Below are 23211 nucleotides of genomic sequence, written 5' to 3'. Positions count from 1 at the left end.
AGGATAATACCTGTAGTGTGATAGGGGCCTAAGCAGTTGCAATGCAAAATGGGTTCTGATTGTAAGGTTCCATTACTTGATCCACTTTTGGTAGGTACTAGATACTGCGTACTAGGAACATCACAAAATGCTTTGATCCAGTTGTTTACACAGCACATGTTGGCCCTTGTCACTGACGCTCTGATCCTTACACTTACCTATGTCTCCTGTTTCCAACAAATCCCTTTTAAGAACTGACTATTCACATCCTGCCTGATGTATCTCACCTTTCGACAGCTACCATTATAACCAGATAGTCAGTGTTGTTCACTTCACCTGTCTGTGAATATTATGCAGAGATAAGGTAAATATAAGTCTCTTCAAAAAATGTGCAGCCTTAAGATAGATTCTTGTAATGTGACAGGAAATTGCAATAAGACACTGTAACAATTGCTGATGCAAGGTGTTTTAGCGAAAAGCCACAGAAGTCTGTAAAAATGGCAGTATATTTCTGCCAGCAGAATTTAGGTTGTTGTTGTTTTTTAGGTGACACAGAAAAAGTCATCAAGACGCTAATGTCTTCAAAATAAAAAAATTAAAAAAGAAAACTAGGGAATTTATATTAGAAAACATGTGAATTGCTTATTCCATCCAAATCCATGCTCTTTTTGTGCGTCTTGAATATTATTTTATTGAGCATGACGTGAAGGTAAATGGTGGCTTTCAACAGCACCCAGTATGATCAAGCAGTGTAGATCTCTCCTGTTGCTTCCCCCACAAGTTCACCTTTTAAATAAACATTGAATGAAAGTTTACCAAGTTTTTAACCAATGATCCAGTGAGCGCCACCGTATCCTCTTTACATGTATCAGTCTAGTTGCCTTATTTTTTCTGTGTTTGAGCACCAATGATCATTTTTCTCACCCCTTTGTTCCTAGCATTTGCTTAAGTATACCTTAGGCTGAACACAACTAGAGATGCTAGTTCTATCTCTTGCTTTACTTTTCACTGATCCCATATGCCCAGTCCATCTTCCACGCAGGTCGCGTTTTGTAATTTGGGAGGTGGAAGATGATTACATTTAGAATGTGGTTTAAACTACCCACCACCTTGAACTAAGTATACTAATAAAGCACATTTATATATTTTATCCAGTGTTGTAGCTATCTGCCCTTTCCTCTCTCCCCTTTTCTCCCCCCCCCCCCATAGTATCCAATTAAAGAGTGCCTTGAGGACTGTACCCCCTCGTTTGTACACTATCCACTAGGCACTTCAGGTATTCAGTGCCACTCATTTAACATCAGGGAAAAAAGAGAGATATGCGCCCATAGTGAAATATGTCACAGTACACACAAGCATACAGTAGGTGGAATTGCACTCACCCTGTGGGGGTGCGCTAAGAGCGCAACACCTCAGTAGACATCTGGTATTGGTGGTGCTGTTTGTGGATCCGCAGCCGTAGCTCAGCCAGACTTGAGCAATGCAGGTCCGGAAAACAAAACAGGCAGGCAAAGCAAAAAATTAACCCCTTAAGGACCAAGGACGTATGAGTACGTCCTTGGTCCCGCTCCCGTGATATAACGCGGGGTCCCACGGTGACCCCGCATCATATCACGGCGGGCCCGGCATCATAGTGAAGCCGGGACCCGCCGCTAATAGCACGCGGCACTGATCGCGGTGCCGCGTGCTATTAACCCTTTAGCCGCGCGCTCAAAGCTGAGCCATGCAGCTAAAAGTGAAAGTAAAAAGTGCCGGTTAGCTCAGGGAGCTGTTCAGGATCGCCGTGGGGAAATCGCGGCATCCCGAACAGCTGTACTACAGGAGGAAGGTCTCTTACCTTCCTTCCTGCAGTCCGATCGCCGATTGAATGCTTCAAGCCTGAGATCCAGGCTTGAGCAATCAATCGCCGAAAACGCTAACCAATGCATCCCTATGGAGATGCATTGAACACTGTTAAAGATCAGTAAATGCAATGTTATAGCCCCCTATGGGGGCTATAATATTGCAAAAGAAAAGTGTAAAAAAAAAAAAAATCATTAACCCTTTGAATTATTCCTTCCCCTAATAAAAGTTTGAATCACCTGACATTTTCAATAATAAAAAAAACTGTGTAAGAAGCTCATAAAAGCTCCCAGGGCGATATATCGCCTCCGCTACGGCAATGTATCGCACTGGGAGCTTTTTATGAGCTTCTCACAGCTGAGTAGCTCACACTGATTACGGTGTTCGCGTATCCCTATTTGAACAGCGAAATCTATACGCTGTCCGTACAGGAATAGCCACTAATGTACTAATTTGCATTACCTTCAAAAGGAATTCCACCCCTTTTGAGCACCACGCTGGCGATCTGGGATCTTCTCATCAGTTCTCCTTCAGCTGGGACGCTCACTAGCTACGGTGATTGTGCATCCCTGCTGAAGGGTATGCTTTATTATACACACATATATATATTGGAAAAACGTTACAATACACCAACCAATAGTACCGATCAAATAGTAAAAATGTCTGTGCTCTACTATATTATTGCATTGTGTGTCTTTTATGGATATAGTTTACACTGCTATTTTATGTAAGAAAAACTGTAAGAACAATGGAGAATACCCTAATCATATGTGCCCTTTAACAGGACACCACGAGGGTACTTATAGTAGCTTTCACTGTCTTTGTGTATGCATCTAGCCTGACGAAGGGTCCGATCCGGACCAGAAACACGTTGCTGTATTGCCAATAAATTTGATTTTAGGACATTTGACATGTGTCCTCTCAGTTTATGAACTATTTTGGAACAGCGCATATCAGCTCAATTTGTGATTTTCCTGCCTGTACTCAGTTAACCTCGGCACCCCCTATAGCCTTAGTGAGCTGCACTTCTTTCTTGTTGATTTTACATTTAGAATGTTAATGTGTTTTTCTCTTAGTCCCAACAGCAGCACAATAATGGGTTGTTTTCGCCCCTGTGAGCTCAGCAGGACAATGAAGCTATTAATATGATAAAATCTATTTAACAATTAGCTAAGACCTCCCCTGCATGGTTTATATCTCCAGTTAACCTCAAGGACCTAAAGTTATTATTAACAATCATATTAAGGTAGGGGGGTGGGGGGCTTGTGCTGCTGTTTGTGGCTAAGGGCAAACACATTAGCATTCTAAATGTAATCTTCCCTTACACTCAGCAGCACAATAATGGGGACTAGCAGATTGGAGAACAGGCCTAGCGAAGGTTGTTTTGAAGGCCAATAGAGGGTCAATCCTATGAGCCCTAAAGAAAGTTACAGAAGTAGATCATGTTGCTGATTTTAAGAGATCTAGACCAGAACAACAAGATCTTCTGCCCAAGAAAAAGCATTCACTCTAATAGAATGAACCTTAGTGAATTCTGTATGGTCCTGGTTGCAAAGAGAATAGCATAAGTATATGCTTTCACAAATCATATCTAGAAAGACTGTTTTCAGGCACTTTTTCCTCCTTCCTCATTTAGAGGGTCAATAAGTTCTATTCCTTCTCAAGTGGCTCTGTACTTTTGTGTATGGTCCAATTTCTGAATTTCTGATTAACTTAGAGTCCTAAAGTTTGCGTCTTACAGTGAGGATAGATTAGGAGAATATACAGGTAAGGTTATGACCTAATTGATATTAAAGAAGGAAAGACACTTACTGTCCTTGAGGTTTGCTAGACATGTATAAAATGTGGGAGGAGGTCTTAGCAAATGGTTAATTGATTCTATGTTAATAAAATTTCTATTGTTCTGCTTTCTCACAGGGGCAAGACCACCCCAACATTGTGCTACTGGGGGATGTAAAAGAAAGAGAAGTTGTTTATATCTCTGTGTGTTAAAATGAAGGGAGGCTGGATCCTGGTCTAGCCTATAGTATGTCTCCTGCTCCATATACTTAAAGGAGCATCAAAAACCGTATCGCCTATCCGCGAGGATGAGTCAGATTGTGGGGGGCGATCCCAGTGATCTGACTAGAGCTGCAGCTAATGATTATTATGATTAATCGACTAATTGGATAAAAATAACCATAGTGGAGAAGCAGATAATGTCAGTTAGATTGAGGGGATCGTACTGAGGGTTTTTTGTGTGTTTAAGGTAAGGGTTGCATTGTGTTTGAGAGAATTTGTGGGGTTGGCTAGATGCTGATCTTTGCAGAGGCTGAGAGGAGTAGCTTTTTATATTTAAATATGTATCAGAATTTTAAATATAATTTTCCTTCTAAGGGCTATACCCCCTTCCTGTTTTTTACCTGCAACCAGATGGGAAGGCCAGCACATTCCCTGGTTGTCCATCCTACATGCCCCCAGCAGCCTATTTAGTGAAGAGGAGGCCAACATACATAATCTTCCACGTCCTGCATCTTCTCTCTGAGTCCGGCCTTCAGCACAGAGCCCGACAACCAGGGACTCATGATGGCTGCAGGAAGCAGAAGATGGTGTGTGCGGGGCCCCATCTTCACTAAACAGGTTGCCAAGGACCACAGTTGTATATACACAGTGATAATTGCTAAGTATATGTGAATTTGGCTGACCAACTAATCTACCAATCGATTGCAATAAATTAAACCTGCAGTGAAAATCTCCAGAATTTCTCTTCACTTTATGCCTAGAATGTGCATGTGTTTTTATTTTTAGTTTTTTTTGTTACCCCGTTCACTTGCTATACTGTGTCAAAATGTCAGTACCGATTTGTATGCATTATGTTAATCCACCCTAAATCTTGTTTTTTGCTTCTTAATGATGTATGTAGGTGGGTGGTGTTTGGTTGCAGTGAAGTACAATTTCTTTTTACTTTAACCCTTGACTTTCACTAAGATCTTTAGGGTTGTTGTTTTTTTGTTTTGTTTTGTTTTTTAAATCTCTTGTTCATTAATAATAATGTGCTTTGTTTTAGAGCAAGTGAATGAGCTGGTTGCACTAATACCATACAGCGACCAAAGGCTACAGCCCCAGAGAACGTAAGTGTGAGGGATCATATACATGGTGTTATCATAAATAATTTCTGCCCTCACTGAAATCTACATCAACTCGGAGCTGGTGTAGATTTTAGCCACAATTTACATTGGTTTGTAGACCAAATTTTTCTAAATTTGGCATGTGTGTTAAGCTGTGCCCCCTTTATGTGCTGACATTGGCTTGTATAATGTGGCACCATGTATCAAAGTCATTGTTTGTACAAAAATGTGACAAATGTGCCAGGGGCAGGAATTATAAATTTGATAAAATATCACTAGTATAAAAAAAGTAAACTTTTTAATGGCAGTTGGAATATGCATCTCCTGTGTAGAAGGTAAAGGGGTGTAAATGAGGATTTTTTTTTTTTTACTACTTGGCATAAGCTCTTATGTAGTGTGTCCTACTTGTGGCTGGTAATCAACTTTTATAATAATGGATTATGTCTAGAACCTGTCATGTGAAATGAATGTCAGTATGGGAGGTAATTGTGCAGAGATCTGCTGAATGCTTTCGGTGAAGTTGTTTCTCCACCCTTGATAATATAATCCAGGGAAACTCCCTAGTGCTGTCAGAGATGCCTTTTAGTACTAGCAGTGTATGGAAAGGAGTTGCTGCCAAATTCTTCATTCTCTTCTTTGTTTGAATGGATGCAAATATTTTAGGGTGTATTCACATACTACGCATATTTGATGAGCAGGATTTAAAGCGATGTTCAATCATTTAGTTTACATTGAAATCTGCAGCTTCAAATATGTACAGAATACCGTATGAGGTTATAGACCCTAAAATGGTATTCTGGTTTCCGAAGCGTGTGTTCTTATTGTATGATGCCATTTTCTATTGTACTTTATGGACCCATTCCTCTTGAATTACTAAATCATCTGCATTGAATATGGAGCCTCTAAAGGATGAACACATTTCTTAGGCTGGGTTCCCACTACGTTTTCTCCCATACGGGAGCGCATACGGTAGGGGGGAGCTGAAACCTCGCGCTCCCGTATGCCTTCGTATGCGCTACCGTATGTAATTCATTTGCCAGCTGGAGAGAAACGTTCAGTCAGGTCGGCTCATTTTTGCGCCATTTGCGTTTTTACAACCGGACCTAAAACCGTGGTTGACCACGGTTTTAGGTCCGGGGAAAAAGCGCATGCGGCGCAAAAAATGAGCCGACCGGACCGATCGTTTCCCTCCAGCTGGCGAGGTTTCAGCTCCCCCCTGCCGTATGCGCTCCCATATGCCAGAAAGCGTAGTGGGAACCCAGCCTTAACCATATAATGATTATGGAGGTACAGCTTGCTAGAACAAACGTCTAATAACTGTACTGTGACTTTAATAGGCCGTTTACCTATGTGATCGTTACATGACCAGGACAGATATTCATTCCCAGAAGTGAAAGAGGTACTCTGGTAGGAAACAAATTTTTATTTATTTATTTATTTTAAATCAACTGGTGCCAGAAAGTTAAGCAGATTTGTAAATTTCATCTATTTAAAAATCTTAATCCTTCCAGTATTTTCATCTGCTGTATACTACAGAGGAAGTTGTGTAGTTCTTTTCTGTCTGACCACAGTGCTCTCTGCTGACACCTTTGTCCATGCCAGGAACTGTCCAGAGCTGGATAGGTTTTATATGGGGATTTACGCCTTCTCTGGACAGTTCCTGACATGGACAGAGGTGTCAGTAGAGAGCACTGTGGTCAGACAGAAAATAACTATACAACTCTACTACAGAGGAAGTTCTTTACTTTTTGCATTTCTTTTCTGTCTGTCCACAGTGCTCTCTGCTGACACCTCTGTCCATGTCAGGAACTGTCCAGGGCAGGAGAAAATGCATATATCAAACCTCTCCTGCTCTGGACAGTTCCTGACATGGAGGGGTCATCAGAGAGCACTGTGGTCGGACAGAAAAGAAATTCAAAAAGACACAACACAAATTCTTCTGGAACATAGAGCAGCTGATAAGTACTGGAAGGATTAAGATTTTCAAATGGAAGTAATTTACAAATCTGTTTAACTTACTGGCATCAGTTGTTTAAAAAAAAAAAAAAATGTTTTCCACCGGAGTACCCCTTTAACAATGATTGTTTAAAAGTGCAAGCAGAGATCTTGAAAAGTATGTTGAATTGAGAAATGAATTATATTGTAAAATAGCATAAACTTACTCATATTGTCCCGTTTCTACTCCAGCTTGTTACATACTTTTTTTAAGTTACCGTATATACTAGATTTTTCGTGCTGAAAACGCTCCCCTCGACTTGTACTCGAGTGAACTCTCTGCCTGTCAATCCCTTCTCAGTGGTCTTCAACCTGCGGACCTCCAGATGTTGCAAAACTACAACTCCCAGCATGCCCGGACAGCCATCGGCTTTTCAACTCACCTCCCCTCGGTGGGAAGGAAGGGTGAGCTGGTCCGGCCATCTATGCTGCAGGGACCGTCCGGTGGGGAGGGTTAGTCGTTTCGGGCTGTCCATCTTCACCGGGAGGCCCTCTTCTCCGCACCGGGCTCGGCCCTGGACTAGTGACATTGCCTTGACGACGACGCACTGGGACGTCCTTGCGCAGCAGACGTACTTGCGCATGAACGTCCCTGTGCGTCATCATCAAGGCAACGTCACTAGTGGAGAAGAGGGCCTCCCGGTGAAAATGGACAGCCCGGAACGACTAACCCTCCCCACCGGACGGTCCCTGCAGCATAGATGGCCTGGAACAGCTCACCCTTCCTTCCCACCGAGGGGAGGTGAGTAGAAAACGAAAGGGGGGTCTGGATGATGACGTAGGCCCGGGCAGTGGTCTTCAACCTGCGGACCTCCAGATGTTTCAAAACTTAGGGTTGGGCGGTATGACCAAATCTGCGTACCACGGTATTCTTGTAACTTTCGGCGGCTCCACGGTATGTAACGGTATCCCCCCCCCCCCCCCCCAAATTAATTATAAGCCCAGCGCTGCCCCCATCGGGGTAAATACTCACATGTCACCCGCTGCCCTCCTCGTGCTGTTTGTTGCCGGCGCAGACACAAGGTAAACTAAATAAACTCACGCATGTTCTGACGTCGGCCTTACGCTAGGGACGGGAACGTCGGACAGCCGTCAGCCTATCACCGGCCGCAGCATTCTTCCGCCTCGGCCGCTGATAGGATGAGCCCACTGTCATGTAAGAAGCTCTGGGCGGCTTCTTACATGACAGTGGGCTCAGCCTTTCAGCGGCCGAGGCGGAATATCGCTGCGGCCGGTGATAGGCTGATGGTTGTCTGACGTTCCATTCACTAAGAAGCAGATGAGGCCGGTACTGGACCAACGGGAGGTGAATTAAAGTTTATTTTGTTTATTTTTTGCAGCCCGGGCATAGGGATACCACACAATATAGAGCAGTGGTCTTCAACCTGCCAACGGCTGTCCAGGCATGCTGAGAGTTGTAGTTTTGCAACATCTGGAGGTCGGCAGGTTGAAGACCACTGGTATAGAGTGTCAGCGCTGGCAGCCGCAACAAACAGGAGAACGAGGAGGGCAGCGCATGTGGGTGACATGTCAGTATTTACCCCGAAGGGGATTGCGCTGAGCTGATAATTAATTGGGGGGGCAGAACAGCGCTCGCGGGTGACTTGTGATTAGTTCCCCGATGTGGGGACAGCGCAGCACTGGGCTCATTCATTCAATCCTGAGGGGGAGGGGCCTAACCGGTATTGTGGTATGGGTTAAAATTCATATTGTTCAGCACAAAAATGTCGGTGTGAACTGGTATACCACCCAGCCCTATCAAAACTAAAACTCCCAGCATGCCCGGACAGCCGATGCCTGTCTGGGCATACTGGGAGTTGTAGTTTTGCAACATCTGGAGGTCCGCAGGTGTAAGACCACTGAAAGGGATTGACAGGCGGTGATGATGAGGGAGGGGGGGGATGACGGGGGTGAAAATGACGGGGGTCTGGATGATGACGGGGGTCTGGATGATGACAGGGGGGGTGATGTATTTCCCACCCTAGGCTTATAGTCGAGTCAATAACTTTTCCTTGGGGTGAAATTATGGGCCTCGGCTTATATTCGGGTCGGCTTATACTCGAGTATATACGGTACTTTTATTTTTAATGTATTGTTGGGAAAATTTTGACATGTCAAATGTTTTCGATCACTTGGAGTGTTCAGACCCTTCACAATCTCTAGACATCGCCAGGAGCTGTAACCTGCTTCACTTCCTGGCTGGCAGCAATCTCCATCCACCTGCTTTGGAGCTCGTCCATTGCCGCTTGCAGCCAGCAAGTGTGGGTGATATCTAGAGATCGGGGTCTTAACACTCTCTCACCCCGAATGATTCAAATTTTTGACGTGTCTGTATGAAATGTGGAAAGTTTTTCTAAATTACAAGGACACATACTGTAAAATAAGGTACTTGCCTATATAAGGCTTCAAAATCAAAATATTTTATTTTTTTTTCTAACAGGAAACTTTATGTTGTCCTCTCAGTTCTGCTCTGCCTCTTAATCTGTGGTTTTGTGGTGTTTTTTCTGTTTCCCCGCACTGTTCTTGTCGAAGACGGTGGCATCAGGATGGTACAAGTGTGGTTTGATAAGGAAAACAACATTGTGAACATTGCTATGACGGTATGTACAGGGTCAAGGAATTGATGCACTTTGACCAATTTGATTGATTTTGGAGGTGAAGTATAACATATAATTTTTCTCTTCCTGTTTTTTTCTAGCACAACTTGCTGTTATCTACAGATTTATTTATTTTAGCTTTATGTTGTGGGATGACTTGTCCTTGAATTTTTTCTTTTTTATTGTTGTTGAGAAACATGCCGGGTGATCCAGGTGGCTGCTGGCAACAAAACAAGGATATATGTAAACATGTGCAGGTTTCTCAGAAAAAGCTTTTAACACGCAGCCTGGGATGCATGTTTTAAATTGATATTCAAAGATAAACCATTTAAAGGGGTACTCCAATGGAAAACTATTTTTTCAAATCAACAGGTGCCAAAACAGATTTGTAAATTAATTTTATTTAAAAATCTGAATCCTTCCAGTACTTATCAACTGCTGTATGCTCCACAGGAAGTTATATAGTTCTTTTCTGTCTGACCACAGTGCTCTCTGCTGACACCTCTGTCCATGTCAGGAACTGTCCAGAGAAGGTGCAAATCCCCATATCAAACCTATCCAGCTCTGGACAGTTCCTGACATGGACAGAGGTGTCAGCAGAAAGCACTGTGATCAGACAGAAAAGAACTACACAACTTCCTCTGTAGTATACAGCAGCTGATATGTGCTTAAAGAATTAGATTTGTAAAATTACTTCAGTTTTAAAAATCTTGTTTTAACTTTTTGGCACCAGTTGATTAAAAAAAAAAATTGTTTTCCACCGGAGTACCCCTTTAACCCCTACCCACAAGCTAGGTGATGATTGTCAGATAATAGTGGGGGTCGGATCTATGGGGCACCCATCGATATTGACCACAGTAACTAGATTGGTTGTTTTAAATGAAGCAGCATATGCAGCGCTGCTCTGTTCACTGTCTATAAAGCTGCCAAAGAAAAGAGTGCAGCGCTCTATCTTTGCCATGTTCCTAGACTATGAATATAACTGCATGTAATGACTCGCTGCTCCATTCAAAACAAAACTCAGGTCTCTGCGCTTGAGATTGTGGGTGATTCCAAAGGTCAGACCCCCTGCAATCTGTCAATTATTCCCTACCCGGTGGAACTAAGTAATTTTGCGATTGATGTGTTAAAAAAAAAAAAAAAAAAAAAAGGGTGAAAAATAAATATATAAAAAAAAAAGATAAAAAAACTCTTAAGATTTGTCCTGATCTCTTACAAAAGCAGGATATATATATATATTTTTTTTTTTTACATTTATTCATTTGTTCTATGTTGGAATGATATGTAAGCCTGTTTTATTTCGGGCCCAAAGGGACCCCATTTTCACAATGGTTTATTTGCACTTTTTTAACTGATAAATTAACAGGATTAATTAATAAAAAGTCTCTAGGCTTCTGCATCAGAAAACGGTCTTGTGTGATTTGTGCCACAATTATGTGTTTTAGACACTTTAAAGGGGTACTCCGGTGGATTTTTTTTTTAAATCAACTGGTCCCAGAAAGTTAAACAGATTTGTAAATTTCATTTTACCTGTTTTTTTATTTTTTATTTTTTTTATTCTTCCAGTACTTAACTGCTGTATGCTCCAGAGGAAGTTCTTTTTCTTTTTGAGTTTCTTTTCAGTCATTACTGTATACTACAGAGAAATTTGTGAAGTTCATTCCAGTCTGACCAGTGTTCTCTGCTGACACCGCTGTCTGTGTCAGGAACTGTCCAGATTAGAAACAAATCCCCATAGAAAACCTCTCCTACTCTGGACAGTTCCTGACATGGACAGAGGTGTCAGCAGAGAGCACTGTGGTCAGACTGGAAATAACTTCAGTATAATACAGCAGCTGATAAGTACTAGAAGGATTAAGATTTTTTTAATAGAAGTAATTTACAAATCTGTTTTAACTTTCAGGCACCAGTTGATTTAAAAAAAAAAAAAAAAAAAAAGTTTTCCACCGGAGTACCCCTTTTAAATAATTTTGTTCCTCATCTAGAAAGGGGCACGGTGAACGGACATGGCTGTGTAACAGAGGCATGGTCTAAATGTAACATTGTGTGGCAAAAATTGTAAAGTAGTCCAAATTATAGTTGGTCTAAACTTACAGTCACACCAGATTTCTTAATGCATGTACCACAATGATAAATCTGGCACATTTGAAAACTGTCAAAAATAATTCTACCACCTTAGTAAATGTCTTTCACTGTTTGTAACCACTCCCAGATTGGTCAAGATATGCTCAGAATAGGGTATACAAAAATGTGCTTTTTAAACCTGACAGCCCTTTTTATATGTTGGCAAACAGTGATTACTTGAAGTATATGAAGGGTTTAAAAGAGTAGTCTTGTGAAAAATAAGTTATTGGACGCGGGGGTCCGAGCGCTGAGACACCCCGCGATCTCCTGCAGGGGGTGCTAGCAGTTTGCTGGAAGCTGACGTCCGACCCCTGCAGGAAGCCACGGGCAGCACACCATGCGGACTTCCAGCCGACTGCCAGGACCCCGTTCATGAGATTGCGGGGGTCCCAGCACCCCAACCCACCGCTATCAATAACTTATCCCCTATCCTTTGGATAGGGGATACGTTATTTTTCACCAGACAACTCCTTTAATGTTAATGTGACTGTATACTAAATATTGAGTATTAGTTTGTATTTACTTACAGCCAGAATACAGTGCAAATCTACATAGCAGTAAATTGACATATGTAACATTGTATTGTGGCATTCTACCAAGTGATACATCGTTGTGTTTTCTCTCTCAATTACAGAGCACCCTACAGATAACCAATTCCAACTTCTATTCAATCTCTGTAGACAGTCTTATAAGCCAAGTACAGTACATGAACACAGTCATTGGAACCCAACAGCAGACCAATGTGTCTGTCATTCAGTCTCTCAGCGAGAAACTGGTACAATTACCACATTATTCTATTATGTTTTGGAAATGTTTGTTTTGCCATTTACACAGTATGACAACCAGTCCTATTTGATGTCTAGCTATGTTTTATATTACACTGTTTTAGCCACTGTTGAATTATTCTAGAACTTTGCACAGTAAGTAATAACTTTATGTTCTCTGCTTTCAGAGCAAAAGTATTTTCACCTGGCAGTCTTTTGTCTCTCCAGAGCAGTGTTTCCCAACCAGTGTGCCTTCAGTTATTGCAAAAATACAACTCCCAACATGCCTTTTACAGCCTTTTGGCTTTTTGGGAATGCGGGTAGTTATAGTTTTGCAACAGCTGGAGGTACACTGTTTGAGAAACACTGCTCTAAGGAGACCAAAACGTAATCGCTGTACGATGCACTGCAACACTTTTGTATGCCTATGGAGCGGACTTGTGCACCTGAAGAGCGGATGTTTCCAAGGGGTTAAGAGTGTTATACTTTTCATATGGCAACATTTTAGAATTGTTATTTAGTTGTGGTCCCAGTGATAAGACCCAGAACCATCATATCACCTATTGGGAAGAAGCCCTGAGTACTGTGCTCCCTTCAGCTCTCCTTGTTACCTGGGGACAGTTTAGACTTTTTAGACTTCAGTATCAATACAGAAGAAGCAGTCGGCATTACTACTCTGTGTGCATTAAAGGGGTATTCCAGTGGAAAAAATTTTTATCAACTGGTGCCAAAAAGTTAAACCTATTTGTAAATGACTTCTATTAAAAAAATCTCAATTCTTCCAGTACTTCACAGCTGCTGTATGAATTTCCTTTGTCTGACCACAGTGCTCTCTGCTGACACCTCTGTCCATTTTAGGAACTGTCCAGAGTAGGAGTAAATCCCCATAGCAAACCTATCCTGCTCTGGACAGTTCCTAAAATGGCTAGAGGTGTCAGCAGAGAGCACTGTGGTCAGACAGAAAGGAAATAAAAAAATAAAATAAAAAAAAAGAACTTCCTGTGGAGCATACAGCACCTAAGTACTGGGAGGATTGACTTTTAAATCTGTATAACACACATATATATATTAGTGATCCCTCAACTTACAATGGCCTCAACATACAATAGTTTCAACATACAATGGTCTATTCTGGACCATTGTAAGTTGAAACCAGACTCAACATACAATGTACAGACAGTCCAGATCTGTGAAACATGTCAATGGCCGGAAGAACGGACCAATCAGAATGGGCATTCACTGGTAAAAGCCCCTGTATTACTGAAGTGTATGGACTGACTGGTCTCTGGTAGCGCCCCCTACAGTACAGGGAGGTATTACATGTTCTGTACTCTTTACCTGTCCCAGGGTTACCTGCTTCTTTGGACACCAGGTGAGGGTGGCTCCTTTTTTAGGACATTTCATGTACTGTACAGGACCCTGAAGAAGCTCCTGTCCTCTACATAGACCAGTGTTTACGCAAGCAGGGTGCCCCCAGCTGGGAGTTGTAGTTCTGCAACAGCTGGAGGCTCCCTGCTTGGGAAACAGACAATAGACAGTGATTTACTGCTCCCAGTAGATCTGTATTACTTTTATATATAAGGATTTGCTTTATCTATATTAGTTATCTACTTATTTTTCTTGCATTCTCACTTTTTCCTATTTTTTGGATGACATTTTTGTGCCTTTAGAACCAATTACCAGGTTTCCATAGAGTAATGGCCTCAACATACAATGGTTTCAACATACAATGGTCGTCCTGGAACCAATTAATATTGTAACTTGAGGGACCACTGTGTGTGTGTGTAAATATATATATATATATATATATATATATATATATATATATATATATATATATATATATATGTGTGTATGTGTGTGTTCCAGGGGAGTACCCCTTTAACATAGACGCTAGACCAGTGTTTCCCAACCAGGGTGTCTCCAGCTGTTGCAAAACTACAACCCCCAGCATGCCTGGACAGCCGAAGGCTGTCCAGGCATACTGGGAGTTGTAGTTTTGTAACAGCTGGAGGCACCCTGGTCGGGAAACACTGCACTAGACATTTGTAAAGCTACAATTCATCAATGAAGCCATCGATGGTTCTAAGCTCTATAGATGAAATGTTCCATATAATCAAAGACAAAAGAAAGAATGATGCGGTAACTTACTTTGGTCAATTTCTTTATTCTTTTAAAAGTTCTTAGTGAAGAAACAAACTTTCACTTGCCGTGGGGTGAGATGTTTCAGTGCTATGTGTTCAGGTGACAGCTGTTTCACACAGTGATTGTGCTCCTATAGACCTGCCCACTTCCTGTGAGACAGCACTGAAGCACTGTTCAAGGCAGACAAGCTAGTGTTACATGACGATGAAAAAAGTTTAAAAGCCATACAAATTTATAGAAAGTTGCTAAAAATCTATCTCCTCATTGAGTCCTCTCCTGGGCTCTTGTTTTTAATATAAGGCATGCATTGCACCGTAGTAATCTACAATGTCTACCCTGACCATTTTCTAAGGACACACTTTTTCTAGGCTAAAAAATGACAGAAGTATCTCCTTCATGGCTATTCTTACATGCTCAAAGAGTTTTGGCGATCCTTTTTTTTGGATTTTACTGACCACAAATGTTCCCTTAAAGGGGTACTCTGCCCCTAGACATCTTATCCCCTATCCAAAGGGTAGGGCATAAAATGTCTGATCGCGGGGGTCCCGCTGCTGGGAACCCCCATGATCTCTCCTGCAGCACACCCTGTCATCTGGTGCACGGCGCAAAGATTGCTCCATGCCTGATGACTGGCGATGCAGGGACTGGAGGATTGTGATGTCATGGCCCCACTTCCTTATGATGTCATGCCCTGCCCCCTCAATGCAAGTCTATGGGAGGGGGTCTGATGCATCGCCAGTCATCAGGCATGGAGCGAAGCTTGCTCTGTGCACCAAATGACTGGTGCTGCGGGAGTTCCCAGCAGTGGGACCCCCGCGATTAGACCTCTTATCCCCTATCTTTTGGATAGGGTATAAGATGTCTAGGGGAAGACTACCCCTTTTAACCTTGTATAAAGAGCTTTTGTGTTGCCTACGATGACAAAAATTAGCATATATTAAGAAATTCCTTCTGCAGCAAACAGTCAGAAATGGTGACATTTTTCTTCCTAATATTTTGTTTACAAGAAGTGCTATTGTCGCACTTGTGGTTATTGCATATGGTGGATTATTTTTTTTTTTGTTTTCAACCAATTTTTCTTTTGTGCATTTTTAAACCTACTACAAACTAATTAAACTCTGAGGTTATTGCTCTGTCTAAAAGTGGGGCCTCTACCAATTAAAGTTTTTCAAAATCATCTTATTTTTATTTTATTAGTATTATTTTTGCAGCTGGGCTTTATTTAAAATAGAAAAACACTCCGGGTTCTCACTGTTTAAAAGACGACAATTTTTTTATTTATTTATATAAATATATACATACAATAGGACAAAGGGACAATTTTGTTCTCTTACTTTTGTTAAAGCTTGCATAGATGCAGTAGACATTGCTTATCTAGATTTTAGTAAGGCTTTTGGCACTGTCCCACATAGAAGACTTATGAATAAACTACAGTCATTGAGCTTGGACTCCCATATTGTTGAGTGGATTAGGCAGTGGCTGAATGACAGACAACAAAGGGTTGTAGTCAATGGAGAATATTCAGAGAATGGTCTTGTTACCAGTGGGGTACCTCAGGGCTCTGTACTGGGACCAATATTGTTTAATATCTTCATTAGTGATATTGCAAAAGGTCTTGATGGTAAGGTATGTCTTTTTACTGATGACACAAAGATATGTTCCTGGAGGGATACGCTAAATGGAAAAGGATCTAGTAAACTAGAGGAATGGTCAGAACTCTGGCAACTAAAATTAAATTTGGATAAGTGCAAAATAATGAACCTTGTGGTACAGTCTTAACCTCAGTATCTAAGGAAAGGGATTTAGGGGTCATTATTTAAGTAGACTTAAAGGGGTATTCCGGGAATTTTTTATTTAATTTGACTATGCTACAGGGGCTGTAAAGTTAGTGTAGTTGATAATATAGTGTCTGTACCTGTGTGTGACGGTTTTCTCACAATTCTTCTGTGATTTTCACTCCAATATTTATTTTTAACAGCATACAAAATGACTGTCTCGGATTTTTCCCAGCTAATAATGCGGTCGAGACCTGACTCGCTAGTCATCTGATGACAGGGAGCCTGTCTGCTTCAATTGGTGGAGAGAGCAATCTGCAACTAATGCAACAGCTGTAGGCATCCTGATTGAAGACCACAGGTCTGCAGCTCATTTATGTTTCATTGGGTGGGGTAGCTGATGTGTGGGAAGAAAAATGGTATCATGGGATTTGTAGGCAAACAAGAAAACTGAAAAGAGGAAATACCAGTTCACAGAAAGCTAGCCACAGTGTTATGGTAATCTCACAACATAGCCATTTATCCCCAAGACAAGCGCAGATCCTTCCTAAGCATGTCCATTACTGTCTGCCAGGTACGTACTAAAATCACTTTATGCTGGATAACCCCTTTGAAGCATACCTGTCATGGTTACAAAAAAAAAAAAAAATCTGGTTTATCTTTTCCTAGTAAAGTTGGATGCTAATCAACATAGCTGGCACCGGAGTTCCCCCACAGTAGCTTCAGGCACCAGAGTTCCACCACAGCAGCTACAGGCATTAGAGTTCCCCCCCACAGCAGCTACAGGCATTGGAGTTCCCCCACAGTATGCGTAGGCATCGGAGTTCCCCACAGTAAAGCACAGGCATCGTAGTTCCCCCACAGTAGGTAGAGGCATCGGAGTTCCCACACAGCAGCTACAGGCATCAGAGTTCCCCCCACATTAGGTAGCAGTTCCCCCCCACATTAGGTAGCAGTTTCCCCCCACATTAGGTAGCAGTTCCCCCCCACATTAGGTAGCTGTTTCCCCCCCACATTAGGTTGGCAGGATGTTCCCCCAACCCCCTAACACACATACAGACACACACATTCACCTGTCCTGCATGCCGCTTCATCTCTCCGGCGGCGGCCTGACGAGCGATGTCACTGACCAGCACTGCCGAAGACCGGTACAGAGGAGTTAATGGAGTGGGGGGGGGGGGGATATTATGAGAGATGGAACAGGATCTGGTGCACAGGGACAGCTGAGAACCAGGGGGGGGGGGTGTTGCCTGTATCCCGCACTGCCCGTGTGTGTGCGCGCGCTCCCTGCGCTCGTTCACAAGCAGTGCGTGCCCACGCATAAGCTGGATGCATACAGCTGAGATCTCCTATACTTGATACTGGCGTGCTTTACGGCCAGTATCTGGTATGCTGCAAAATCAATGCTAGTCTGTCTGGCTAAAGACAGACGACCCCTAGTGGTGGCTATTTTTAGATTTAATTTCTGGGGAAGATTGACATTCATATTGCAAAAAGCTATCATATGATTAGTTCTGTAACATATAAAAAGTTTTCAACAATGACAGTGCCTCTTTAAAGGGTTATTCTGGCCATACAAAAGCAGATAAAAGGAAAGATCAAGCCAAAAACAAAGTCAGGTAGTATATTCCAACATGGATGTCACTATTGTGTAGTATGTATACAGCAAAACTAAAAAGAAAGTTTCTTTATTATAGCACATCAACAGGACATACATAAAGCTTAACCCCTTAAGGACTCGGCCCTTTTTCACCTTTAAAGGGGTGCTCTGGTCGAAAACTTTTTATTATTTTTATTTTTTATTTTTATTTTTTTATCAACTGATGCCAGAAAGTTAAACAAATTTGTAAATTACTTCTGTTAAAAAAATCTTAATCCTTCCAGTACTTATTAGGAGCTGAATACTACAGAGTAATTTTTTTTTCTTTTTGGAACACAGAGCTCTCTGCTGACATCATGACCACAGTGCTCTCTGCTGACATCTCTGTCCATTTTAAGAACTGTCCAGAGGTAGGAGAAAATCCCCATAGAAAACACATGCTGCTCTGGACAGTTCTTAAAATGGACAGATATGTCAGCAGAGAGCACTGTGGTCATGATTTCAGAAGAGAGCTCTGTGTTCCAAAAAGAAAATAATTTCCTCTATAGCATTGAGCAGCTAATAAGTACTGGAAGGATTAATATTTTTTTTATAGAAGTAATTTACAAATCTGTTTAACTTTCTGGCACCAGTTGATTTAAAGAAAAAAAAAATGTTTTCCTCAGGAGTACCCCTTTTAACCTCTTCAAGACGCAGGGCGTATGGATACGCCCTGCATCCTGAGTCCTTAACTCCTTGAGGACCAAGGACGTATGAGTACTTCCTTGGTCCCGCTCCCACGGTGACCCCGCATCATATCACAGCGGGCCCGGCATCATAGTGAAGCCGGGACCTGCCTCTAATAGCACGCGGCACTGATCGCGGTGCCGCGAGCTATTAACCCTTTAGCCGCGCACTCAAAACTGAGCCACGCGGCTAAACGTGAAAGTAAAAAGTGCCGGCTAGCTCAGGGAGCTGTTCGGGATCGCCGCGGTATAATTGCGGCATCCCGAACAGCTGTAGTACAGGAGGAAGGTCTTTTACCTTCTTTCCTGCAGTACGATCGCCGATTGAATGCTTCAAGCCTGAGATCCAGGCTTGAGCAATCAATCACCGAAAACACTGATCATTGCATCCCTACGGAGATGCATTGAACAGTGTTAAAGATCAGTAAATGCAATGTTATAGTCCCCCTATGGGGGCTATAATATTGCAAAAGAAAAGTGTAAAAAAAAATCATTAACCCTTTGAATTATCCCTTCCCCTAATAAAAGTTTTAATCACCCGGCATTTCCAATAATAAAAAAAAACTGTAAATAAAAACAAAAATAAACATATGTGGTATCGCCGCGTGCGGAAATGTCTTAATTAAAAAAAATATACCTCTAATAAACCGCACGGTCAATGGCGTACGCGCAAAAAAATTCCAAAGTACAAAATAGCGTATTTTTGGTCACTTTTTATATCATGAAAAGATGAATAAAAAGCGATCAAAAAGTCAGATCAATGCAAAAAATGGTACCGACAAAAATTTCAGATCACGGCGCAAAAAATGAACCCTCATAGCGCCCTGAACACGCAAAAATAAAAAAGTTACAGGGGTCCGAATATGACAATTTTAAACGTATACATTTTCCTGCATGTAGTTATGATAACCTATATAAGTAGGATATCATTTTAACCGTATGGACCTAGAGAATAAAGATAAGGTGTCATTTTTACCGAAAAATGTACTACGTAGAAACGGAAGCCCCCAAAAGTTACAAAATGGCTGTATTTTTTCAATTTCGTCACACAATGATTTTCCCGTTTCGCCGTAGATTTTTGGGTAAAATTACTGATATCATTACAAAGTAGAATTGGTGGAGCAAAAAATAAGCCATAATACAGATTTTTAGGTGCAAAATTTTAAGAGTTATGATTTTTTAAAGGTAAGGAGGAAAAAATGAAAGAGCAAAAACCGAAAAACGCCTGGTCCTTAAGGGATTAAGGATGCAGGACGTATACATACGCCTGTGGGAAATCCGGTCCCCACCGCTAGCCGGTTGGGGTCCGGATGCCTGCTGCCTGCTGAAATCGTTCAGCAGGCATCGCGGCATATCGCCAGGGGGGTCATGATGACCCCCCATGTCGGCGATGGCCGCAGATCGCTGGACAATTTAGCCCAGTGATCTGCGGCGGATTCCGGGTCAATCGGGTCTCCGGTGACCCGGAATTGCAGGCTGTTCGGGGCCGTCTCTGATGGTGCCACCTTAACATCGACCTGATTCGTCGGCCAGTTTACCGGCCGACCAATCGGGGCACCTGCTGCGGGTGACACTCCCGCAACCCGCTCCGCCCCTCTTCCCGAGGACGTGAGCGGGTGTGGGAAGTGGACCCCGGCAGCTGGGGACCCCGATCCCCGGCATACCTGTTGGGATCGGGGCCCCAGAAGCGGCGAGGGACTGACCTGAAGCGGCGGCTTGCAGCAGTAAGAGATGAGTGAGAGCCTCCTGCTGTTGCTTAGCAACAGCTCCCAGCATGCAAAAAGGGCATGCTGGGAGTTGTAGTTATGCAACAGCAGGAGGCAGACCACCACAGCTCCCAGCATTCCCTTATAGGCATGCTGGGACTTGTAGTTTTTCTATGGAAAAGTGTACCTTCAGCTGTTGTATAACTACAACTTCCAGCTTGCACAATCAGCCAAAGTGCATTCTGAGAGTTGTAGTTGCAACAGTTGAAGGCACACTCTTTGTCAAGAGTTTTTTTTTTTTTTTTTTTACCTAACTCTGTGTTTCACGACCGTTGTGCCTCCAGCTGTTGCAAAGTACAACTCCCAGCATGCACCATACATGCTGGGAGTTGTAGTTTTGCAACAGCTGGAGGTGCACTGGTTGTGAAACACCGAGTTAAGTAGCAAACCAGTGTGTCTCCAGCTGTTGCATAACTACAATCCCCAGCAGCCCCAGCCAAAGTAGTATGCCTCCAGCTGTTGCATAACTACAAGTCCCAGCATGCCCTTCCGCTGTCCGTACTTGCTGGGGGTTGTAGCTTTTGCAACAGCTGAAGGCACACTGGTTGCAAAACACTGAGTTTGTTACCAAACTCGGTGTTTCACAACCAGTGTGCCTACAGCTGTTGCAAAACTAAAACTCTCAGCATGTACAGTCTGTCAGCCCATGCTGGGAGTTGTAGTTTTGCAACAGCTGGATGCTTCACCCCCCCCCCCCCCCCCAATGTGAATGTACAGGGTACACTCACATGGGCGGAGGTTTACAGTAAGTATCCGGCTGCAAGTTTGAGCTGCGCAAATTTTCTCCCGCAGCTCAAACTGCCAGCGAGAAACTACTGTGAACCCCCGCCCGTGCGACTGTACCCTAAAAACACTACTCTAACACACAATAAAATAAAAAGTAAAAAACACTACATATACACATACCCCTACACAGCCCCCCTCCCCTCCCCAATAAAAAAGAAAAACGTCTGGTACGCCTCTGTTTCCAAAACGGAGCCTCCAGCTGTTGCAAAACAACTACTCCCAGTATTACCAGACAGCCACTGACTGTCCAGGCATGCTGGAAGTTTTACAACAGCTGGAGGCACCCTGTTTGGAAATCACTGGCGTAGAATACCCCTATGTCCACCCCTATGCAAGTCCCTAATTTAGGCCTCAAATGCGCATGGCGCTCTCACTTTGGAGCCCTGTTGTATTTCAAGGCAACAGTTTAGGGTCACATATGGGGTATCGCCGTACTCGGGAGAAATTTTGTTACAAATTTTGGGGGTATCTTCTGCTTTTACCCTTTTTAAAAATGTAACATTTTTGGGAAAACAAGCATTTTAGGTAAAAAAATATATCTATTTTTTTTTTTTACATATGCAAAAGTCGTGAAACACCTGTGGGGTATAAAGGTTCACTTTACCCCTTGTTATGTTCCCCGAGGGGTCTAGTTTCCAAAATGTAATGCCATGAGGGGGTTTTTTGCTGTTCTGGCACCATAGGGGCTTCCTAAATGCGGCATGCCCCCAAAGCAAAATTTGCTTTCAAAAAGCCAAATGTGACTCCTTCTCTTCTGAGACCTGTAGTGCGCCAGCAGAGCACTTTTCACTCCCATATGGGGTGTTTTCTGAATCAGAAGAAATTGGGCTTCAAATTTTGGGTGGTATATTCTGCTATTACCCATTTTAAAAATGTTAAATTTTTGGGAAACCAAGCATTTTAGGTAAAACATTTTTATTTTATAATTGTTTTTTACATATGCAAAAGACATGAATCACCTGTGGGTATTAAGGTTCACTTTACCCCTTGTTACGTTCCCCGAGGGGTCTAGTTTCCAAAATGGTATGCCATGTGTTTTTTTTTTTTTTTTTTTTAATTTTTTTTGCTGTTCTGGCACCATAGGTGACATGCCCCCCAAAAACCATTTGTCGCTCCTTCCCTTCTGAGCCCTCTACTGTGCCCGCCGAACACTTTACATGGACATATGAGGTATGTCCTTACTCGAGAAAAATTGGGTTTCAAATACAAGTAAAAATGTTCTCCTTTTTACCCCTTGCAAAAATTCAAAAATTGGGTCTACAAGAACATGCGAGTGTAGAAAATGAAGATTGTGAATTTTCTCCTTCACTTTGCTGCTATTCCTGTGAAACACCTAAAGGGTTAAAACGCTGACTGAATGTCATTTTGAATATTTTGGGGGGTGCAGTTTTTATAATGGGGTCATTTGTGGGGTATTTCTAATATGAAGACCCTTAAAATCCACTTAAAAACTGAACTGGTCACTGAACTGCTGAACTTTGAAGCTCTCTGGTGTCTTCCAAAAGTAAAAGCTCATAAATTTTATGATGTAAACATAAAGTAGACATATTGTATATGTGTACCAAAAAAAATTTGTTTTGAATATCCATTTTCCTTACAAGCACAGAGCTTCTAAGTTAGAAAAATGCTAAATTTTCAATTTTTTCATCAAATTTGGGGATTTTTCACCAAGAAAGGATGCAAGTTACCACAAAAATTTACCACTAAGTTAAAGTAGAATATGTCACGTAAAACAATCTCTGAATCAGAATGATAACTAAAAGCATTCCAGAGTTATTAATGTTTAAAGTGACACTGGTCAGAATTGCAAAAAATGGTCCTTAAGGTGAAAAAGGGCTAAGTCCCTTTTTTTTTTTTTTTTTTTTTTTTTTTTTTTGCACATCTGACCACTGTCACTTTAAGCATTAATAACTCTGGAATGCTTTTAGTTATCATTCTGATTCCGAGATTGATTGATTGTGTTTTTGCGACATATTCTACTTTGTTAGTGGTAAAATTTCTTCGAT

The 23211-nt window shown here is 42.2% G+C and overlaps 1 protein-coding gene across 1 annotated transcript in view; it reads left to right on the top strand.

Annotated features, from left to right (window-relative positions):
• Window positions 1-23211, top strand: part of TMEM106C (transmembrane protein 106C) — a 48978-nt gene that overhangs the window by 11912 nt on the left and 13855 nt on the right. The window contains exons 3-5 of the mRNA XM_056562742.1: window positions 4868-4931; window positions 9364-9523; window positions 12279-12419. Of these exons, the coding sequence (XP_056418717.1) occupies window positions 4868-4931; window positions 9364-9523; window positions 12279-12419 (365 nt within the window). The remainder of the gene's footprint in view (window positions 1-4867; window positions 4932-9363; window positions 9524-12278; window positions 12420-23211) is intronic.

The sequence above is a fragment of the Hyla sarda genome, chromosome 2, assembly GCF_029499605.1.
Source record: "Hyla sarda isolate aHylSar1 chromosome 2, aHylSar1.hap1, whole genome shotgun sequence".
Taxonomy (NCBI): Eukaryota; Metazoa; Chordata; class Amphibia; order Anura; family Hylidae; genus Hyla; species Hyla sarda.
The sequence above is the reverse complement of the archived record's forward strand: the minus strand, read 5'-3'. Positions and strand labels throughout refer to the sequence as shown.